At 37.7% G+C, this 24,049-nt stretch overlaps 1 protein-coding gene across 1 annotated transcript in view; it reads left to right on the top strand.

Moving 5' to 3' along the window:
- The first annotated feature begins 22,956 nt into the window (after nt 1–22,956).
- FRY (FRY microtubule binding protein) overlaps nt 22,957–24,049 on the top strand; it is a 505,098-nt gene continuing 504,005 nt past the window's right edge. Inside the window, exon 1 of the mRNA XM_027877678.1 lies at nt 22,957–23,310. Coding sequence (XP_027733479.1) covers nt 23,291–23,310 — 20 coding nt within the window. The 5' untranslated portion in view covers nt 22,957–23,290. The remainder of the gene's footprint in view (nt 23,311–24,049) is intronic.

Raw genomic sequence — 24,049 nt, 5'->3', positions numbered from 1 at the left:
TGATAGTGCCAAGGCCTTTGGTGGCAAGAACTGTCTTCTATGTCTCCAGTAGCTGTAGCACCACAGAAGGGGTTGCCAGGCTGAATCTCCATGAGGATTGCTTCCCTTGATGATGGCTGGGGTGAGGGTGAGGGACTGAAGGAGAAGTAGGGCACATGAACATGTTCATCTTTAAACTTTCTCCACTGGGCTCCACCATATCCCACAAAACATTGGTGTGCAGGGGCACCTCATGTGCCAGCATCTTTTCCTCCCCTGCTAGCTAGCATGAGACAGCTTCCATGCCTTTCCAACTCTCTCCACCCTTTCCTTCCTCTCCTAATTCTCAGTCCCACTTGCCAGATTCACTCTTCTCTCAGCATTTCCATTTCCTCCCCCTTGCCTTCTCTTTGTGTAATGTCATTTTCTAGTCCACTAACTTTCTGTTCTCTGAATGAGGCATGATGTCTCTGGGAAAACAAAACCAAGATGCAGGCTATGATCAGCAAAACAAATAAAATCACTCTGAAATTGACTCCATTTATTCAAGACTATTTTTTCTTCAAAAAGGTAATTATTCTGTGGCTTGGCTTTTATAATGGGTCCTGTTGTAGCTACCTCAATTGTAACTGCAGGATGGCACTGTTGCCTTCCATGGCTAAATTGCAGAAACTAAAAAGGTCTTATTAAAATTAATCTAGGTATACCAAATCACTTGTTTCTGAATATGTCCTCTATAAAAGTACTAGGAAAATGGCTAATTCCTTGGAGGGTAATATTGATTTTAAGTCACGTGGGGCTGTGCCCCTCTCTTTGAATAAGCTGTCAATAACATTAAGAGCTTTCTCAGATATGAACATTTGCAAGCACTTACTGGCTAGTGCAGATGAATTGGACGAATGCCTTTCTGGTGTTTTTAGTCTCTCTTCACTGTTTGTTAAACAGTTGAGATATTTGTCAGGAATGTCAGTGAAAAAGGAGCACAACACAATATGTTATTTCAATTATGCTCCCGCTCAAATCACAAGCACTTGCTTTTTTGATGGATCATGTCCATAGAGCTTGGTACTCCAGTTCCACGTGAATCAATCAATCAATCAAATTTATTAAGCACCTACTATATGCCAAGCACTGTGCTACATACTGGTGATATAAAAAGACAATCACTGCCCAACCCCCACCTCACAATCTAGTGGGAGAAACAATAAACATATATAAAAATATGTACCATATATTATATTATATCTATATATAATATAGATATATAACATTAATAATATGATATTACTTATATATAATATATAAACAAACAGGGTAAGTAGGAAATAACACAGAGAAAGCACTGGAATTAAGAAGAGTTGGGGAAGACTTCATGCAAAAGGTGGGATTTTAGTTAGGACTTAAAACACTCTTCACCAAAGGGGGAAAGGACAGGTCAAAGTTGGCATAGCCTTTGGGGATAACCTGTCACCCTCCATCACCTTATTGGGGAACTCACAGTGATCTGGTAGACAAGGGAGAAAGCTCCAGGGCTGGTGCTGTCTCCATAAGGCTAGAAGCCCCAGCCCTATTAATGTAAGAGTGAGTCAAAACTACCCCCACCCAGGGCCAATGAGTTTAGAATGTAGTAGAGCAGCTTATGAAAACAGATAAAAACCCTTAGTGCAGAGAGCTTCCCCACAGCCTACATACAGCAGGGAGATCCCTTCTCTCCTTCTTGCTGCTTTTGTTTTTCTCCTTTGTATACTTTCCTTTCAACTTCCCTGCTCACATGAGCCCTTCTCTTTTTCTCTTTTTTGAAGTTTTCTACTGACATCCTAATGTCAATAAAAAAGCCAACTCCTTTCTTTATTATTGCTACCACTTGGGTAATTCTCCCGACTTCAGATTACTTTTTATGGCCTGCTTTATTTGAACTTTTAAAACGTCCCACATTGTATTCTGTAAAAATGTCAAACTCTTTGTAAGAGGCGGCTTCTGGGTGGCTGTGTTTGGGAAACGTGACCAAGAACAGAACCAACTCTCTATGTTTTTGGAGAGTTTCACTGGGACTTGGAATACAATTGATGTGTGCAACCTTCCAAGCAAGGTCTGGTGGGTCTCACTGGGATGTGTGTTGAGTAATAAGGTGCGCTCGATCAGACACAGTTTTCTGTCTCAAGGAGCTATAAATTTAATCCATTAGAAGCTGAAGAGAAGGATGCACGGCAGTGATATTCATCTGAAATTACTCTGTTTGATCTTTTTCCGTGTCTACCCTGGCCAAATAAAAAGCTTTGTTTACAAATAGAGTCCGTTATTTGGCAGAGTATCATACCCTAATGTGTTCCTTAGAGATTTTTTTCTTTTTAAAGACAAAGTCAAGTTTGTCATTTACCACATCATAAGTATAGTCTTGACTTACTTACCCAGCTTTGTAAAAGAAGGACGTGTCCCAAATAAATGAATTTTCCAGATAATTTGCCGCTTGCCCTTTTATGTGCTAAGCCTTTATTTTTTTTAAACTTTCACCATTTTGAATGGAATTAGGACATTTGGGTGTCCTAAGACAAATTGGGTGTTTCCTTGCCTTCCTAAACATGGTGCACTAAACATAATTTAACCTTTTCTTAATTGACCAACATCATTATTGTAAATATCAATTTTTAATCTTATTTTATTGACTTTTTTTGTTTTCATATCGTCTTTATTTCCAAATTTCCCTGCCCCTCCCCATCCCAGTCAGTCATTCCTTGTAACAAAGATTTAAAAAGAGGTGGAAAAAAGTAATGAATATCTACTATTATATTGTGCCACAATACAAAATGCCTTGAAGTTTGCCCCAACATTAAAGAGTCCCAGATGGCTTTGTTCTTAGAGTTCGTTTATATGCTTGCTACAATTCTTCAGTCTCCTTCATGTATTGTCAATTGTCACTTCTCACAGCTGTAAGCCATTCACTGCCTTATGCTGTATATATTTGTTTGGGTGAAGATCAGAGGATACCCCTATACTTTTTCTTCAAACTACGCATACTTGGGAAAAGTTACACTTTTTAAATTAACAAGAAGAAATATGTGGACCTGAATTTATTCAGGACCATAAATTTTTATGTTCTAGTTATATTTCTCATAAACTTGTAGATTTCCAGGGGTTTAAGTCCACTTCCTATAAGGTTACTTCACCTTTTAAGTCTTTAGATTTCTCATTGTAAAATAAAGGAGTTGGGTTAGATCCCCTCAAAGGTCTGTTTGAGCTATGATCCAATGATTCTAAGTTAGCATATGGCACCAAATGATTATGTGGTATGATATTTCAACATAATGAATTTGGTTATTTTCAATCCTTTATTCTACAGTATTTCAGTATTTTGATGGGTCTGTGGTCTCATCAATATGAGTTTTATCTGAAACAATACATATCATTTCCCATCTATAGGAAGCCTTCCCCAGCTCCTCTAAATTTCAGTGCCTTCACTCTGTTAATTATTTCCTATTTATCCTGTTTATAGATTGCTTTGTATATATTTGTTTGTGTATTGTCTTGCCCATTAGATTGTAAGTTTCTTGAGGGCAGGGACTGTCTTTTGCCTCTTTTTGTATCCCGAGAGCTTAGCACAGTGGCTGGCATATAGTAGGCGCTTAATAAAGTTTTACTGATTGATTGATCTAGTCCATCTTACTCTTTGTGACTTATGTGCATATTCTTTCATGAATCCTCCCTAGAGCATACTCCCAGTATGTTGGTGGTGTTCCTTTTGATTAATTGCTGATATACAGATACCAATGGAGTTTTTATTTATTTTATGTATTATCCCTTTGTCTTGTTATGAGACTAGCCTACTCTTTGTCTGGTCATATGTCTCGTTGATGATATCTTTCATCCATTTTCTGATTGGATAGTTCTGTAACCCATTCATGTTCTCCAGCATTTCTCCATTATTCTTTGGCTGGCTCATAACTTTAATTCTTTGGAAACTATGGTTCATGATTTACAGCCGTATGGCATCACTGGAAGAATATGGGTTATAATGGTGGTCCTTTGTTTCAAGGAGAAGTTTAGTACCTTTAATGCTCTTAGAGGCACTGTACAATTTCACAAATGCATTTTAGCCCACTCTCCTCATTGTCCATCTACACTATCCACCCAAGATATATGCACTTGATGTACCATCGTCTTGGGCTGATCTTTCATCTGCACACTCTTTTCCAGACCTAGGCATTTTTCCTCCACTTGGTTTTTCCTGTGTGGATAGTTAGACTGAACTCTCTTAAATGATTTTGTATTACATTTAGGAGTCTCTGCAACATTCTTGGGATTGATACAAACAGCACAATGTTACCCACAAATGGGAGCATCTGGAAAACCTCACCATCTATACAGAATTCCTCTGCCATTTGAATTCTACACAGAGCATTTTCCATGATGATGGCAAATATCTTTGGCAAGCATACCTCTCTCATGGTTTTATACCTTGCTAATTTGATCAGAGGATCATTGAATAATTATCTCTGATTTTGCATCTCTTAAGGAATCTTGCATGATTTTAACATATGCATTGAAAATTGTCTTTAGGAGACATTTTCAAACATTTATAGCCAACAAATAGAAAACATCTTGAAGTCTCTAACCTTATAGTCAGTTGTGTGACTACTAAGATAAGGACAGCTCTCATTTGTGAAAGCCTTTCTCTTCCCTTCCATATCTCCAAAAAGAAAGCACTTGATAACCTGTGTAAATTATTCTCATGACTATTTTCTAGAAATGAGAAATTAAGTGTAACCCCAGTTTCAAAAGCTTCTTCTACATAGTCTGGGGAAACTCTTATTATGGTAACTCTCCACTTTGCATTGCTTCTCGGCTTGGTTTGGATTCAGGGAATCATCCTCCTCCTCCCCCTTACCCCACTTAGGTAGGCCAACCCTCTTTACTCCCTCTCCTTCACCTTCTTTTTGTGTTGTCTTCTCCCATTAGATTGTAAGATCCTTGAGAGTAGAGAATGTCTTTCTTTTTCTTATTTGTATCCCCAGTGCTTAGCACAATGCCTGGCACATAGTAGGCACTTAACTGTTAATTGAATTGAATAGAATTATTGCCTCTTTAAGAGCAGAGGAGCTAAGTGTCATAGTTGTAACTGTTATTCTATGAGCTCTTCTTTATGGAATCAAAAGGAAGTTTGAGATAAACTATGGAGAAGACTTAGGTTAGAACTGTTATTTTATTAAGAAATATCAAAAAGAAAATTTTATGTGAGTGTGAATGTAAAGAGCAGCTTGAGAGAAGCTAAAAGTCCAGTTTAATTGTCATATCTGGAGAGATTGAGAGAGGAGAGAAAAAAGACGGAGATTATCTTTTCTCTTCATGAAACTATCTAACCTTTATCTTGCAAAGAAGATGTAGAAGATTATTGTAAAGAGGCATTTTTTTAACCTGAATGGAGAAGGGGTAGGGGGAGGAGGGAAGCTGTGTTCTTAGTAGTAAAGAGAAGTCATTTGCTGTTGTAGTGAGATTTGTAATGGCTGTAATCTTTCTCACAGATAAAATATTTTCAATGATTATATATGTCTTATTTGATTATTAATTCCATTTTTAATAAATTTTAAATTCAGTAACTTTAACTTTTGTTTAATTCTAGGAGATTAAGAGATTTAATGGAGAGTATGAGTAGCTTGGGGAAAGGAGGTCTCTCCAATTTATTAAATAAATATTGATGAACTACGGCTCTGTGCTTAGGTGATTAATTGAAATCCAGTAATTGATGAAATATCCAAATATACTCCTGGCTTACTCTAGAATTCATGTAAGGTTAAATATTTTAACAAGTCAAGTAGCAAGCTGAGGTATGACCTACAAGAGACTGTGGTGGACTCTGATAACCTTTCTACTCATGGGAGTATATGTGTTGGTTGCTGATAATTTCTTGATAATACACTCTTAAAATGTTCAATGTTTTATTCTTTAGTCATTGTGAATATATTTGTATTCATTTTGAAATCTTTCTAACAGCTCTGCCCCACATTTATCTATTTGATGTACTTTTTTTAAAAGCGATACTTAGTTTCCCTGTTACCTATAATAAACGATATAGGTCACAAAAGATAATATCATAGGATCGAAGATTTAGAGCTGGAAGGGACCTTAAATGCTTGAAGGGATAAATAAATGGGATTTTTCATGAAGCACTGATAAATGGGATTTTTCAAAATGTTGAGGGCATTTTTGAGTCTTTTCAGGAGCATATGTATCATAGTAAGTGTCAAAATTTTTCTTATGAGATTAACATGGGCTAAACACTGGCTGACTTGGGCTCAGACATTTTATTTCTTTGCACTATATATATTTAAAAATCTGCAATGTGTCACTATCATTAAAAAATAAATGAGTCCATAGATTTTCCCCTCTACTGGATTTAGTAGAGGAATAGAGATAATACCACCATTATTTCTTAAACTTGCTATGGATAATATACATTTCAGCATTATAGATTGCTACATTTTAATGTATGAAAAAAAGTATGTCTAGCTTGCTTGAAACATCTGTTTGTCTTTGTGATAAAATCTTTCCATGAGATAATTTTAAAACAGTAATTAGATTAGCTACATATTTCCATTCTTTAAAGAAATTCTGTCACTGTTCTAGAGTCCCAATCTTTCCCACTTTCACAAGGAAGCATTTCAAAACTTGGTTTTCTGATACAAAGAACTGGAAGAGACCGAAAATGATATCTTTTCAGTTCTGCGTCTGATTTTTCTCAGACTCATTCATACAATGAAAATAGAGAGTTGGCAATTAGTCATTAATTTGGCTGACCTAGAGACCAGTGGCATAGTGGACAGAGATCTAGCCTCAAGCCAAGATGACTTGAGTTCAAGTGTTACCTCTGAGACATATTGGCTTTGTGACCCTGAACAAATCACTTAACCTTTCATTGCTAGGCAACTTCAGAAATTGTAGAGAAAATGCCAACCTACATTGCAGAAGGAGTTTGCTCACCAGAGTTCCTTAGACCAATGAAATCGCAGTTCCAGTCCCTAACCAAGGGGAACAGTACCACCTAATTCAGACTGGGCCTAGCAAATTCTGGACTGGAATGATATATATAGGTATATTTTTCAAATTAACTAGATAAGGATCATGTTGCTATTTGACTTGTAGATTTTGTCAACAGAGTACATTTTTGGAGGTTTATGTTCCAGTCCATTTGATGCTAACAGAAAAACAATTAAGAATAACATTGTTTGTTTTTAAGTCTCATTTTCCTGGTGTTCAAAAATGTAATACTTCTTTATTCTACACTTATTTGATTATAGTCATTTATAAAGAACCAACAGGTATTTAAATCAACAATAGATAGATGACCATAGACAGATTTGAACCACTCCTCTTCCTACATAAATGTCTGTTTCATTTTGGGAGCAGTCTTTAGGGTGGGAAAGGGAGGTATGCCTGACAATAGTAATTTCCTAAATTACCCACTTGTCTTTGACTGAGACTCAGAATATATTTGATTGCGTATTTAAGCATTGTAGACAGACCCAGATCTGTTTGGTAATGGGACTCCTGCCATCAGACCTTCAGTTTTATGAGGCATGGGGTTGTCATCATCAGGGGAAATAGTGCTTGTCAGACTTTTTTTCCCCTCCATCTTCAGACACAGACAACTGAAAATTATCACTTGTACGAGGAAAGTCCTGGTCCCTTGCTGATGTTTTAATGACTTCCTTCATCAGAATCAAGTCAGACACTCATGCATAATTTGTCAGTGTGCAAGTTAATGAGATTTGGCATCCTCTCCTAAGAATTGGGGAGGTGAAAGAAGGGGGGGAGGGCAGGTTTTCATAATTATTAAGTTGTCATTACACAATCATTAATATTTTTAAGTGTCATGTGCCAGAGAAACCATTCTTACCCCCCATGACTGTGTGTCCTTAAACCAGATACCACTTAGAAAACTTAGAGAAGTAAAATTGCTATGGGAAACAAAGCAATTGAAACCATCCTAAGCAGGGAGAAGGGCTCCTTCAAAAAATCTTGGATGACATGATATTGTCAATAATTCTTGGTTTTGGGAAGTGAGGTGAATGGGAATCCCTTCAATGACTATGTTTAAAATGTTTCAATAGTTACAAATCTCTTATTATTAAGGACTTTAGTGATCAGTGCTGTGGTAATCCATGTCATCTGTTTAGCCCTTAAATATTGACATGTCAGATCAATGATACAGGATTGTATCATCACAGATTTAGCTCTGAAAGGGACCTTAGAGACTTTAGAGGTCATCTAAAAGTGGTGTCAAACTCAAATAGAAACAGGAGTCACTGAAAACCACATATTAATATTATCTATGTTCTACTGTATTTATATTTATTTTGTTAAATATTTTCCAATTACATTTCAATGTGGTTCTGGCAGCACTGACACCTCCAATCTAGAACAACCTCTTCATTCTACAAATGCAGAACCTGAAACTTAAAGAAATCAAGTGACTTTTCTCAGGTCATATAGGTAGTGAGTGGCAAAGACAAGATTCAAACTCAAGTCCTTTGACTTCAAAGCAGATAGATAGACAGATAGAAATAGTGTGTATGTATATATGTGTGTATACACACGTATGTGTATATTTTTATACCATACTCCATCTTTCATGTTTATGGGTCATAAAAAAGGACACAAACTTTGAAGAATATAACTTTATCTGTTTTGTTGATGTGAAATGTTAACTCCATCTTCTGTGACTTTTGAAAAGCACCTTGTAATGATGAGGTCTGTAATGAGCAAATTAATTCCAAAATGTTTTACTGTTTGTTTGGTTTTTTTTAAGCATGGAAGCTTTTTTCAAAAACTAGCCTGATTGCACTGGTTTATCATCGTTAGATCATGTATCATATTTCTTTGCTTCTAATTTGGATGCTTGGAAATTATTATCATTGGAGTAAAAGAAGTCTGTGATTTATGTATGATGGGGGCAGGGAGAAAGAGTAAGGAATTCTAGTTCAGGAAATGATCTGAGAACACTACTTCAGGAAATGATCTCTTCTAATTAATTTCACATTCCTTTCTAAAGCAAGCCTTCCTATGACTCCATAATTAGAGAGATAATGTCCAAATGTGGACATGTGGGGAAATAATATCCTTCTGTGGGACATCTAGTCTCCACTCACACACACCAGGTTAACTTGTTTTATTGTCCCCTTGCCCATTTGAATAAAATTTACTTAAATGTGGGGGTAATAAAAAATCAATAATTCACAAAATTTGCAGTTTCAGAAATTTCATTGTAGAAAAAAAGTTTTCTGTTTATATGGGTGACTAGTGAACAAGACAAGAAAAGTCCTTAGTAGTGTGTTTATGGTAAGCCATTCCACCCTCATCAATTCCCCATGACATGTGGGGGCTGATATTTTTGTGTATTTGCAATGAAGACTTACAATGACATTTCCTCTGCCTTAAAAATGCAGTTGAAAATATTGACATAACACATAGCCCTCTCCTATGTCTGACAGAGAGCTTGGTTTTTAGATGAGCTCTTCCCTAAGACATATAAAATGGACCAGTGTCTGATAAGCCTGTTTTCTAGAAAGAAAAATGTCCATATTCTTATTATTATGTCCAGATCGTGTTAAGTACTCTGCCCCCTGCCTCCCCAAAAAATATGTAGCCATTGTACTCAGGCTTGTGCAGTTTAAAAAAAAACCAGAGCAGATATATAACTCCTGCTGTTCAAGAACCTTTAAGGTATGAATTTTCTACAAAAACATATATCTAAAATTGTATAAGCTATAAAATTACATGTGCAGGGTTGGAATGTATCTGAGAGGTCATTTTGTTTTAAGACATGTAGAAAATAGGTCAGAATTTGAACCCTGATTCTCTGGTGTATTTGTGTATTGGTGGAATCTATGGGTGAAAGGGTATGGACATTTTAGTCATTTTATTTGTAAAATTCCAAATTGTTTTCCAAAATGGTTGTATCGAGTCACAGCTCTACCAACAGTGCATTGGTATGCCTATCTTCTCACAATCTCTCCAAAATAGACTTTCTGTCTTTGGTCACCTTTGCCAATTTATGGGGTCTGAAGTGGAATCTCAAGTTTTTTTGATTTACATTTCTCCTGTTATTGGTGATTTGGAACATTCTTTCATATGGTTAATGGTATGCAATTCTTTTGAGAACTGTTCATATCCTTTGACCAGTTATGTATTAGGGGAATTGCTTTTGGCTACATAACCATGCCCTTATTTGAGAAATTAAATACAAAGAGTTTTTTTCTTATTTGATTGCTCCTCTTCTTGTCCTAAATATAGTATGTATAGAAGCTTTTCAATTTCAGATAATCAGAATTATCTATTTTGTAATTGGTAATTGGCCTTACCCCTTCTTAAGTTAAGAATACATACCCCCACCCATAACTGTAGAAAATATATGATCTGTTTCCTTTCTAATTTTTTAATATTGAAGTCATGTATCTATTTTGAAATTATTTTGGAATATAGCGTAAGATGTTGGTATAAGCCTAATTTCTACCAAACGGCTTTCTAACATAATAGGAAGTTCTTTCCTAAGTAATTGATTTTTAGGGTTTATTGAACTCTGGGTTCTTGAATTCCATTATTTCTTATTCTCTTATCTAGTCTAATCAGTACTAAATGGTTTTAATGACTACTGCTCTATATAGTTAGTATTTCCCTTGATATTCTGGATCTTTTGTTTCTCCTAGTGGATTTTCTCAAGTTCCATAAAATATCCCCTTGGTATAACATTAAAGTTGCTAATTAACTTTGGCAGTATTGTATGAGTGTATATATGAGACTAATACATGTAATACACACACACACACACACACACACACACACACACACCAATTAGGTGGCACTGTGGATAGAGTGCCTAGGCCTGGAGTCAGGAAGACCTGAGTACAAATCTGGCCTCAGACACTTATTAGTTGTGTGACACTAGGCAAGTTACTTAACCCTGTTTGCCTCAGTTTCCTCATCTGTAAAATAAGCTAAAGAAGGAAATGGCAAACTATTCCATTCTCTTTGCCAAGAAAACCCCAAATATAGTCACAAGAAGTTGGACGCAACTGAAACAACTGAACAACAACTATCTACCTACATATATATATATACATACACACACACACACACACACACACACACACACAATATACTTGTCTCCTCCATTAAAATGTACTCTTCTTGTAAATAGCTATTTTTTTCATTATTTGTACTTCTAGCACCGGTCCCTAGCACAATATTTGGCATCTAGTTGGTACTTAATAAATGCTTGTTGGTTGCTTAACACGTGCCAAATCAGCCATTGGATATTTATTGAGTACATACTATGTACTAAGAGCATTGTGCTGGATGCTGGGGACTACAAGAGAAGTGGAAGATACTATCTCCATCGATTTCATATGAAAATGGTACCTACGTGAAACAACACATTCAGAAGTTGATTTCCTTGCGAAAGTGCCTTTTCCCATACTTTTTCCCTTGGGTATAGTGGAAGAAAAAAAAAAGCCTGATTCAGAATCCTTACTGACTTAGAAACTTTAAGTTTGAAGTTCTTGAACTGGATTCTATGAACTTATTTTTGTCTTGTTATGAGGACTTCATTTTACCATCATTGATTTCCTTTCTAATCCTATGTATTTTATTTTTTGAATTTAAAAATGTTATTCTGAGAGTCCATAGGCCTCACCAGACTGCCAGAGGGATTCATGACACAAAAAAGGCGAAGAACCCTTCCTTTAAGTTAACCAAAAGATTTTGCCTTCATATTTCTGCTCTGACTAAGCTGCATGCTTCCTGCCCAGCAGTTCATGCTGTGTTAGTCTTATTAATTACTTGCTATAAAATGGGCTGATTATCGGGCCCTAAAACTTTCCCTCTTTGGGCACACCTTCATGTTAGGCAATGGTTTTTCAGTGTGCTATTAAAGTTAAGGCTGAAAATGTATTTTAAATGTTGCGAGGCCTCAGGTTTCTTTCTTTACTCTCTTTTTTCCCCCTCATTAAAGGTGGTATTCACCAGGCACTTAACATGAAACCATGTGTTCAATGTGAACAGCCGGTCTGTCAGCAAAAATATGGTGAAGGACTGACTTTATCAAGTCATGTTTTCAGTGATAACTTGTAATCTAATTAATCATAGATCCCCATTCCTAGAAGTCTGACACAGTTTTATCCCACAATAATGTTCAGCCTTTCTTAGCTATCTGTGACCAGCGCTTTTTAGACCCGCCTTCTTCATAATCTATAAACATTTCTCTGTGGGATTGAGGTTTCCTGGTATCACTGAGTGCTTGCTGTGTGTGTACTTCAAATGTCCTCTAGTTAATGTCTTTCATGGGGAGTGTTAGCTAATTTAATTTATTTCTCATGTCAGAATTAAGACCCCAGAAGTGATGTAACAGAATTATACAGAAGTTCGTTCTCTTTATCACCGCTTAATATAAAAATGCTATTTTAATAGGGGCAGGGAAAACGGATCCTACAAGTTAATTGTTGTCAAGTGATCGTGTTCAGCAAAAAAAAAAAAAAAAAGTTAGCTATCATTCTCATCCCTTCCCCAATTATATCGTTGTCCACAGTATGTCAGATGGTAAGGTGTTTAATGAGGCATCTTAAGATGTGTTAACATTTTGTCTGGGAATATAGATTAATAGATAACACATGTCCAAACTCCAAGGCCCATTAAGGTAAAAGATTTTGACATAGAGAGCAGAAGGAAATATTTTTAAATAAGTGTTTCCAAATGTAAAATTTAAATGTAGACACAAAGTATCTTGAAATTGTCTTTTCTTTTTTTTTTTTTTTGTAATAAAATGAAGCTAATTAATCAACAACGTATTTGTTGAATGCTTTCTATCGAATGCCCAAGACTGCTTTGGAAGCAGAAGTAGTATTATTAGTGGCTGGATTTATGGCTAGACTCTAAGGAAATGTGTGTATGATTTTAAAAGCACCCCACTGGGAAAGCTAGGTGGTGTAGCAGATAGAGCACTGGCCCTGGAGTCAGGAGGACCTGAGTTCAAATGTGACCTCAGACACTTACTAGCTGTGTGACCCTGGGCAAGTCACTTAACCCTGATTGTCTCCCAGAATACTCAAAACAAACAAAAAAGCACCCAACAGAGGCTATGCAGTGTCTAATAGGGTGTGTCACATGTGTCACTTCATATACCAGTGAACCAAGGCCTGAATGACCTCAGAGATCATCTAGTGTAGCCCTTACATTTTTCGGATGAAGAGACTGAAGCCTAATGACATTAAATGACTTTCCAGTGGTGTGGCCAGTTCTAAGAACAAGAACTAGAATTCAAAGTTAGGTCTTATGACTATAAATCTAGTATTGTTTCCACTTGTGATGGGAGTTGCCCTTGCCCCATTTTTTTTTTTTACACTTGAATAGAACTATTCCTCCCAATCCCACAGGGCCTTTGTGGACAGCTTTGGCAAATGCATAGCTAAGTGCTTCTGCCTCAAGTGCAGACAAAGGTTTCCTGACAAAGGTTTGATTAGGTCGGTTTTGAAGCAATTCTCTCAAAACTCTGATTACTGAAGATTACTGAAGCCTGGCCGCAGATGGCTTTCTCAGGAGATATATGAAGGTGTAAAGCTTAGCTCAGTGAAATATGTTGAGAAACCACTTACTTAACAAAATGGAAAAAAAAAATGATCCCCTGTGCTGGTGGGAAGGGGTCACCCACTTTTATGGGCCAACTCCTGGTGATGTTACGGCTTCTTGAGAGGCATGTTTGTGGTTCTTTTCCATGGAGAATGGGTAAGATGGGTTGGTCAGTGGGGCAAAGAGGGCTTTTCTCCGTCATTATCTGAAAGGAGCTGGTAGCACCATAGAACAAACACTGGATGGAATCAGAGGCATTGGATTCAAATTCAGCCTCTTCCATTTATTCGCTGTGTGACCTTGGGCAAATTGCTTAACCTCTCTTAAAGTCTGTTTCCTTAATGAGCAGGCTGGACTAGATGGCTTCTGTTCTAAATCTGTGATCCCATATGTCATGACTAATACTCTCCTGGACTGAGAGGAGGAAATTGACGACACCTAGTTATTGGATATCAGGTATTGGATTTGTGATTTACCAATTAATCAGGAAGTCTTTGTTAAGTATCTACAATATGCCAGACACCATTGTATGGGGATGGTGGGGGGGTGGGGGAGTGGTTTAGGACAAGGGCAAAAAGACAAAACGAAACTGTCCCTGACCTCAAGGAGGGGAGAAACATGCACATATTAGGTATATGTAAAAAATCTGAGGTGAGGGTTGGGTTGCAACTGGACCTCTGAGTCCATCAGTACGGAGGAACTTCCTTTGCCAGTACAGATGGGTACCTTTAATTTAAAGCCTTGGAGAGTTGCCTGGGGGCACTGAAAGGTTAAGTCACTTGCCCAGAAATCAGTGTGTGTCAGAGACCTAAGGCAGGTCTTTTTGTCTCCAAGGTCAGCTCTCTATCCACTGCACCACCCTGCCTCACAAGATTTATACACAATAAGGGAGGTATTTTGGAGGTGGGAAGGCACCAGGAGAAACTTAATGCAGCCAAGGCTAGTGTTTGTGCTGGATTTGGAAGGAGGTTAGCGAACCTAAGAAGTCCTCGTGAGGAGCAAGGGCATCCCAGGTGTGAGAGACAGCCAGTGCAGAACAGTAAAAAGGCCATTTGGTTGGACCAGGGAGTGTGTGAAAGGTCTCATGTGTAATGAGGCTGGAAAGGTAATGTCGGGGCAGGTTGTCGACAGCTGTAGAGAAATGAAAGCATTTGTTTGATTCTTAAGGTCATGAGGAACAGCCGTTGTACTGACAGCCTCAACAATAAGGGAATTAAAGGCTGGTTGGAGCCCTGTTTGCTGAGCTCTGATCTCTCCGCTTCAGCGCTGTAATTCTAGACCATGTATGCCACGACCTTATGTCATTTCTTCCACAAACAATAATGTGGCATCCTAGGCATTTGTAAAGACCACCATCTTTAACACAAGAGCTATATTTGGGTAGCATTATCACAGACATAACATTTTTGTATGGTCATGCATGTGGCACGTGGCAGGTGCTTAATAAATGTTTATTGATTAACTGATTTACAACCTATGTTCTGTGAGCAAGTCACTTAACCTCTTTGGCCCTCTGGGCTCCCTTTATAAAATGAGGACACTGGACTAGATGATTTCTAAGGTCCCTTTCAGCACTGTCTTGTGATCCTGTAATCTCCATTTTATAGGTAGGGGCAACGTGATATTTAAGTGGGGTGCAAAGGGGAGCACTAGATTAGGAACCAGGACACTGGGGTTTGAAACTCAGTTCTGCCATTTAGAGGAAGTCATTTTATTTTGCTGGGCGTCAGTTTCCACATCTGACCATCAAGACCAGAGCCTCGAGGCTGCAGGTCCCCCACCCCTGGAAGACCATGTCACTCCCCTGTTCACTAAGTTCCAGTGGCTTCCTATTACCTTTCAGACCTAATACAGATTCTTCTGTTTGCCCTTCACAGCCTAGCTCTAACCTAACTTTTGCAGCTTTATCATGAATTACTGCCCCCTTTACAGAATCCATCCCAAAACTCCCCCTCCTCACTTCCACTTCTCAGAATTCCTAATGTTCTTCAGCTCAGTCACCATGCCCTCCATGATTCATTTCCTGAGTCCCTTAGCTGCTTTTGCCTCCCCCTCCCCCTAAAAAAATTAGCTTGTATTTGCTTTTCATATATTTCATATATACTTACATGTGTACATGTTGTCTACTCCCAGTAAAATGTACACTATTTGAGGGAAGGAGTGGTTTCATTCTTGTATCCCCCACGCTCAGCAGTGTGGCCTGGTGGGTAGAGAACTGACCTCAGATCCAGGAACGCCTGTGTTCAAGTCCTGCTTCTGAGATATACTGGCTGTGTGACTCTGGGCAGCATTCTCAGCCTGTCTCTGGTCTGGGCCACTCTCCAAGGCTATTGGCTGCAAAGAAGGTGCTGACTTCTTTTGTATGAGGAGTTTCCATATTCATCATGTTCTGTATATCAGTGAAATCACAGATCTAGTCTCTATCCCAGTTTCTTTCTCCACATGAACATATAGAATTCCAAAGCTCCAAGGACACATTAATGGAGTATCACACATTAAAGGGTGGTTTTTCTGATATCTTGTTTAAGCAAAACAATAACAAAAAAATTCAAATCCTGCCTTTTCCTTACACTTTACAATGATGTGTGTCTTTAAAGCACCTATATACTAACATAGGAATCCATAGCAAATGGATGCTTTTACAGTGAGATGGTCCTGTCAGATTTTTAAAAAAGGAAATTGAAAAATTAATAACAGAATCATTTTCTAATCCTATGAAAATTTATTAAAACTGCACATAGAAAGCTCCTTTTATCCATACAGTCATAGAAATATGGAGGATTCACAGTTACACATCTAATTCAAGCAAGACCTGAGCCTGGCCCCAAAGTGTAAATTGAAAGTTAACAACAAAGCAAAAATCACAGTAAGGCTCCTAGTTGTGATAGGTAACAAACTTCATTCTTGGCCTAGTCCAAAATTGTCACCTATATTTTTATATGTGGATGTGGATGGATAGCTAGGTAGCTAGATCTGTGTGTGTGTGTTTTTATATGTGTGTATATGTAAACACATATGTATATGTATATATAAATACACATGTATACATACATATTTTTTCTCTTTACTTGGTCTCAGAGCTATAAAAACTCATTACTAATAAACAGAAAAAAAATAGTTCCCATCCATTCATCAGATGATGAATAATCACTTTTTTAACCTTCTAGTATAGATGTTCCTAACCTGGGGTCTGTGAACTTGGTTTTTTAAATATTTTGATAACTGTATTTTGATGTAATCAGTTTCCTTTGTAATCCTGTGTATTTTATTTTATGCATTTAAAACCATTATTCTAAGAAGGGATCCATAGACTTTGCCAGACTGTCCAAGGAGGCCATGACACAAAAAAAGGTTAAGAACCCCTGCTTAGTAGGTTTAATATTTTTTAAATTTTGTTTCAACATCACCTTCATTTTCAAATGTATTCCTCCTCTCTCTCCTCCCCAAAGGACCATCCTTTGTACCAAAGAATAAACAAAAAGGGACAGGAATAATTAACCAGCAAAATTAACCAACTCTTCAGTTGTCTCAAACACGTCTGTACAATGTTCCACATCCACGGGCACCCACCTCTTCAAAGAAGGAAGGAAGGGAGTTATGTTTTCTCATCTCTTCAGTAGTTGAGTTTTTTCTTTGTTACTTTCTTTCTAAATATATAGTCTATAGAAGTGACTTCCAGCCAAGAGACAACAGAAGGAATGTCACCTGATAGTTCAGTAGGGATCAGTTTACAAAAAAGGAAAGTTGTAGTCATGGAGAGAAGAAAAAAAAAGGACTACTCTTTTTTTTTTACTTTTTTTATTAATTTATTTTGATTTATCAGCAATCATTTCCATAAGCTTTTGAGTTTTAAATTTTTCTCCCCCTCCCTCCCCACCACCTTCCCCAAGATAGCACACAATCTGATATAGGCTATACATATACATTCCTATTAAACATATTTTCACATTAATCATGTTGTAAGGAAGAATTAGAACCAACAGAAGGAACCACAAGAAAGAGAAAACAAAACAAAACAGAAGAAAAAAAGAGCAAATAGTATGCTGTGATTTGCATTCAAACTCCATAGTTCTTTCTCTGGGTGTGGATAGCATTTTCCATCATGAGACTTTTGGAGATGTCTTAGATCCTTGCATTGCTGAGAAGAGCTAAGTCTGTCAACGTTAGTCATTGTACCACGTGGCTGTTACTGCGTACAATGTTCTCCTGGTTCTGCTCACTTTACTCAGAATCAGTCCATACAAGTCTTTCCAGGTTTTTCTGAAGTCCACTGCTCATCATTTCTTATAGCACAATAGTATTCCATTACATTCATATACCACAACTTGTTCAGCCATTCCCCAATTGATGGGCACCCCATCAATTTCCAATTCTTTGCCACCATAAAAAGAGCTGCTATAAATATTTTTGTACATGTGGGTGCAAAAAGGACTACTCTTAAATGAGTTTCGTTAAACCAATGATTTTCTTAAAAAGAGAAATAATCTCAAAGTTTATTTCTTTATTGTGTTCTGTCACCTAAGGAGTCTGTTTCCTAAACATTAATCCTTTTTCCTATCTCCCCTGTTTGGAGACAGCTACGTACACAGTGGCTACAATACTGGAACTGGAGTCAAGAAGATCTGAGTTCAAATTCAGCCTCAGACACGAGCTGTGTGAACTTAGACAAGTCCTTGAACCTTTGCCTGCCTCGGTTTCCTCATCTGTAAAATGGGCATAATACTAGCACCTACCTCTCGTAGTTGTTTTGAGGATAAAAACCTTAAAGCACTACCTAAATTCTAGCTATTAGTAGGTTGGAGGAGTTAATATTAATTGATCATTTAAAACATTAATCTTAAGATGGTTGTATTATCACCATGATGACTGCTGATGACCAGAGTTGTTTTTAAGCTGGTTAGTTTTCACTGTATCTGATGAGCTTATTGAAGAAGAAAGTAGAAGACTTAATTACCTGCTCTCAGTTCCCTTAACCACTTCATTTTTATAACTTCTCCAAGTAATGGTACTGAGTAAGCTGTAAAATTTCACAGATATTTTATCCTCCTGAAATCTCCCAAAATGAATTCTACCTATGAAATTGGAAGCTCTGGGCTGTTTTTTGTTTGGGGTAGGGGTTGGGTGGGCAGGGGGAAGGGGGGTTGTTTTGTTTGTTTATTGTTGTTGGTCTTGGTTGGTTGTTTGGTTTTTATTAAAATGAAATGATGGTATATTTGCTGTCAAAGGCTTAATTGTATAATGGCATAAAAACTTGACAGTGAGGAACCATGAGGGGAAGGAAACCTTCAAGACATTATTGCCATTGCCTATAACTAACTCAGAGCATCATCTCTGTGCCTGGCCCTTCTAGGTACTCCTAGAATACAGTGTTGGCCATTGAATCATGCCAGAGTAGATCTAGTGAGTCAGTGAATTAGTGGCCAAAAGAGCAATCTGGAAATGGGTTCTGTGGCTTCTATGCACACCCTACTACATACATGCCCAGGTCCAGACACCCATAAACAAATCATACTTCATCCTCAACTTTTCAAGAATTAGTGGGACCAAAGTTATCACTCCTGACTTATAGGCCTAATGGAAGAATTAATTACCTCCTTCTAACTTATATTTTTGAATTTAATTCAAAATTGAATTGTATTTATATAAAATGAAGAGTTAAGGCAATGTATAATCAAACCGTTGAAAAGATAAATCTCTGGCCAAGCAGAAAGAGCTCAAGGAGCTTGGGTTGTGCTTGGGGGAAAACAATGTACAGTATATGCAGACAAGTATGTAAACAATGTTCAGAGTCAATACAAAGTTATCTTAGTGGTGGGATGGCAAGAGGGCACTATCAATTTAGACCTGGGTGCCATAGGAAGATTTTAGCATTTGAAAGAATTTGGTCAGGCTTGTCAGATCTTGAACTCTACTATCTCTCATTGAGAGTTCAGGGTCAGTTCCAGACTACTACAAGGTATCAAAGTAGGACATAAGTGGAGTAATATAGCCTTATCTTGTATATATTTGGTACTCCTAAGATAATTGTTAGGGGAGATCTCAGATTACAGAAAGTTATTTTAAAAACACATTATATCACTTAAAGAACCCAAGGATGCCACTGATGAAACATACATCTCTAGGTGGAGAGGCAGAGGGCTTTCGGTACATAATGCTGCCTGTGTTGTCACATATGGTTGCTATTGTATAGGCAAGAATAACTGAACATGGGAAGTATCCTGGTATAGTAAACAAAGCATTGTATTTGGAGTAAGGGGACCTGGGTTCAAATTTCAGCTTTGTCCCTCACTAGTTATGTCACCATGAGCAAGTCTCTTAACCTCTCTGGACCTCGGTTTCCTCATCTGTAAAATGAGGGAATAGAATTGGAATGGTCTCCAAGGTCCCTTCAAGCTCTACATTTTGTTTCTGTGAAACAGTTGAGATAATTCAGAAGAGAGGTCAGCCATAAATGTCAAATGCCAGAGGTAATAAAAGTTAAAGTCTAGAACCTTTAAAATAAAGAGTAGTCAGTTACAGTTGGTATAAAATAAGGAAGATGTTAGTAATAGGATTTAAATCAGTATCCTATTTATTCAAGGCAGTAAAATAGTGAGACCTATTTATAGGTCTAGCATTTATATGACCCTTTAAGGTTTGCAAAGTGCTTTGCAAATATTATCTCATTTGATCCTTACAATAGTAAGTGCTGTTATTATCTACATTTTAAAGCTGTGGAAACTGAGGCAGACAGAGATATCACAAGTATCACACTATCACAAAGCTAGTAAGTATCTGAGACTGGATTTGAACCCTTCCTCTATCCACTGTACCACATAGTTGGCTCTTAGAGCAGAAGAAAGTTATATTAACCAGTTCCATATGAGATAAAAGACAAGTGGTATAGATAAAAGATATAGGAGAAAGGATGATGAACTTGGAGTCAAGAAGACCCAAGTTCAAATCCTGTCTTAAGCACTTGTTAGTTGTGTAACCCTGGGCAAGATACTCAGTTTCCTCATCTGTGAAATAGGGATAATAATAGAATCTTGCAAGGTTGTTAGTGAGAATCAAATGATATAACAGATGTAAATGCCAGTTATTGTTATCATTATAATAAGGTGGATAGTCTTCACCTGAAAGACTGCCTTTCCTTTGCCCAATCATGGTCATGTTGAGACATATGAAAGTTTGGGAAAAGGAGCCTTAGCTGGGAACAGATGAAGGTGGTTAACAATGCGGAGGAGGGAAGCTTCCATGCTGTAGTAAGTCAACCAAGAAGACTTAAGTCAGGCTAGGATTCTACTGTATAAAATATGATGAATAAAGGAAAAAGACTAAAGATTTGTAGGGTTGGTTTTTAATGATTTTGAGAAGATGTGAGTAGGGGCAATAGCTGGCAACGGTAGCATTAATATAAACTTGAGGTTAATATGGGCAAATGGAGAGAAAACCAATCTCCTCTCAGCACATAGCTGAAAGTATCTTCCTATCTATTTCTTCCACGTACCAAAAACAGACACCTGGCCTTAAAGTTTGTTTGGGGGTTTTCTTTAAAGGCACCAAAGACAAGAACCTATCTGATGCAGACATTGAACAGAAAGAACAACAAGAATATACATTTTTTAAATGGACTAAGAAGGGAGAGGTGGTCAAGAAAAAGGGTTGGTCTCAATCAGGCAGCAGAAAGTAGTGCATGAGAAAGACAATTGGCTAGGAGAAAAGAGACCTAAGTTTTGCTGCTGTGTAGCCTTGAGCAAGTCACTTAAACCCCTCTATGATACAGTTTTGTTATCTGTTTTCTGTTTCTTATTTGAGGAGCATGGATCTCTTAAAATTCCCTTCTTTCAGCTCAAAGTTTCCAGGAGTCTTATGAACATAAGAGAAATGAAAGGAATAGAATGAACCCAGTTCCCTGTGCCAGGCCAAATTGCACTGGCCTCTAGGGGGAGGAGAAACAAACAGTGCTGTTCACCTTAGTATTGCCCTGTTTCTTGATGACGTCTGTCCTTTCTGGCAGTACAAAACATTGGCTCACTAGCTCCCCATTCTCACCCTTATTCCCAGTTTTTCAAAGGCTTCCTAAGATCTCTCTGAAATGCAGTTTTGCCATCTTTGGCCTCACTAAATTTCATCCTATTTCACAATATTAAAACCACAGACATGAAGGTTTGTGCCCATAATTAATGTCTAGTTCCCTGCTCTCCGTAGCTTTGTCCCTGTAGGTGTACAGATATAGGCGTGTGTGTGTGTGTCATCTGCATCTTTCTGTCTCATTATTGTCCTTTTTGAAATATGAACAACTGAAGAACAAAGACAGTGCCTCCTTCAATTCACATTGTTGTTTGCAAAACCAGTCTTATAAAGATGAAATTTTAGGAGGTCTGTGAAGTATGGAAGGGGCAGTGCTTTGTATACACAGACACACACACACACAAACACACACACACAGAGTTGTTAAACCAACATGAGAGAAATAGGCCAATTGGAAGGTAAGCAGCACCTTTTCACTCCCCCCCCCACCCCTAGAGACCAGTTGAGATGTTCAAAGGAATTGAGTTCATTTTATTCTTTCCATACCTCGTAGACTCATGGAATTCATATAAACTTAGAGCTGGGAAGCAACCATAGAGTTCCAAACCCTTCATTTAACAGACAAGGAAACTGAGGCCTTGATAAATTTAGGGGTCTTGTTCAGAATTAAACAGCTGATAAGCAACAGAAGCCAGTCAATCTGTAAAATGAGGGGACTGGATTCAAAGACCTCTCAGGTCACTTCCAGCTCTAAATCTATGATCCTTTGAACCTGATGCTGCCTACTTGAGTCATTCTCTTTTTCCCGAGCACCTCTTAACAGATGACTTAATCATAGCAAGATCACTGATATTTTGTTTAACATACCTAATGTCAAATCCATAAGAACACAGACCACCTGTTTTCATGCACAAAGAGCTAAGCACACTATCATATGCTGAATAAATGACAATAATAAGAGTAATTTGCCTAGGGATATATGACATTTCATACCGTCAATTAACTATGGATTGTCAGTACCTTATTTAATAAGGAAACTGCAGAAACTTGATTTTTATAGTATGAGGTAACCATAAGGATGTGCAGTGAGATTTGGGGAGATAGAAGCGGGAGACACATCTACTATAGGTTCTGATTTGGGGAAGTTGTTTGAGGGCATTTAATACAAATAAAAACTCTCCTATTTAAATAAGATTCAAAAGAGAGGCTCAGTAGCCAGAAAGGGCAAATCATTGGGAGGTGGAGTTTGGGTAAGAGGCAAGAAAGGGAAGAGTCAGATAACAAGACTGAGCAGAGTGAGGGGAAAAGTTAATGAGGAAAGTTGCAGACAACAATCTTGGTCATGTTACACTTGAATTGCTGATGAGATACTGAGGAGGAGATGCTAAAGAGATAACCGGGAGGCAAGATTCAACAGGATAAGGAGATGTAGGGTAGACAGTAAGATTTATGAACCACAAACACGGGGTGGATGGTAGAATCTATGGACTCAGGCAAAGTGTGAAAAAAGAAGAGAAATAGTCCAAGTTCAGAATCCAGAAGAGATCCAGAATAAGCAGGAGATAAAGCAAAGTCTCTAAGGCTATGTCTACACTACATTCGCAAGGGAAGTCTAGTGGACCAGAACATCTTTTAGTATTTGTTGCACTCCTCCAGCCTGGAGTTCCCAAAGAAATTTTTGAAACGGATGCTCCGTCTACATACAAGGTAGGATATTTCCTGATTGTTCCTATGAGTTAGATCTCCACATCGACAGTGATATTAGTTCAATTGTAGAGTGGTTAGTGCCAGAATGGATCTTGGTTTCTGACTATTTGAGTTCATTTAGATCTGTATTGTGTACATGTCATTAACTTCCCTGGTTTTGTGTAATAGATTGAAACTAAATGATCCAGATGTGTTACCGGCAATCTACTTGGCATAGCAGTCAGTCAGTAAGCATATATTAACTGCTTTCTATATGCCAGGCATTGTGCTATATAACGTAGACTTTCCCTGAGTGAATAGTTGAAAATATTAAGGAAAAATCCCAGAGTAAAGTGTATTAAGTGTATCCTACGGTGGTTAGAATTGAGAGTCTGGCTGCTACCTAACAGGAAGTACCTATCTACAGCTTTGTAAAAATAGAGGTAGAAAAGGGGCAATTAGTTTTGTTGTCAAGAAGCTAATTGTTGGCGTCATTTTGTTTTGGTTTGTTGTTTTTTTCAATCAATAGAGATTTCATTGAAGGAAACTGAGAAGAGAATTATGAGGAGGTGAGAGCATGATTTGCCAATGTATGTTCCAGGTTATTGTTACTGGGTGAGGGGTGAGAATAGGGAAGATGAATAATAGCAGCAAAGGTCACTGGGTCAAATGAAGCTTTTACGAAAATTAGTTTGAGATGATGACATTCATAATTAATGATCTGAAAGGTCATAAAACAACATCTCCTGCACTTTCTTGC

This window comes from Vombatus ursinus, unplaced genomic scaffold (genome assembly GCF_900497805.2).
Source record: "Vombatus ursinus unplaced genomic scaffold, bare-nosed wombat genome assembly UNPS02014813.1, whole genome shotgun sequence".
In the NCBI taxonomy this organism is placed as follows: Eukaryota; Metazoa; Chordata; class Mammalia; order Diprotodontia; family Vombatidae; genus Vombatus; species Vombatus ursinus.
This window is presented reverse-complemented; position numbering and strand designations above follow the sequence as displayed.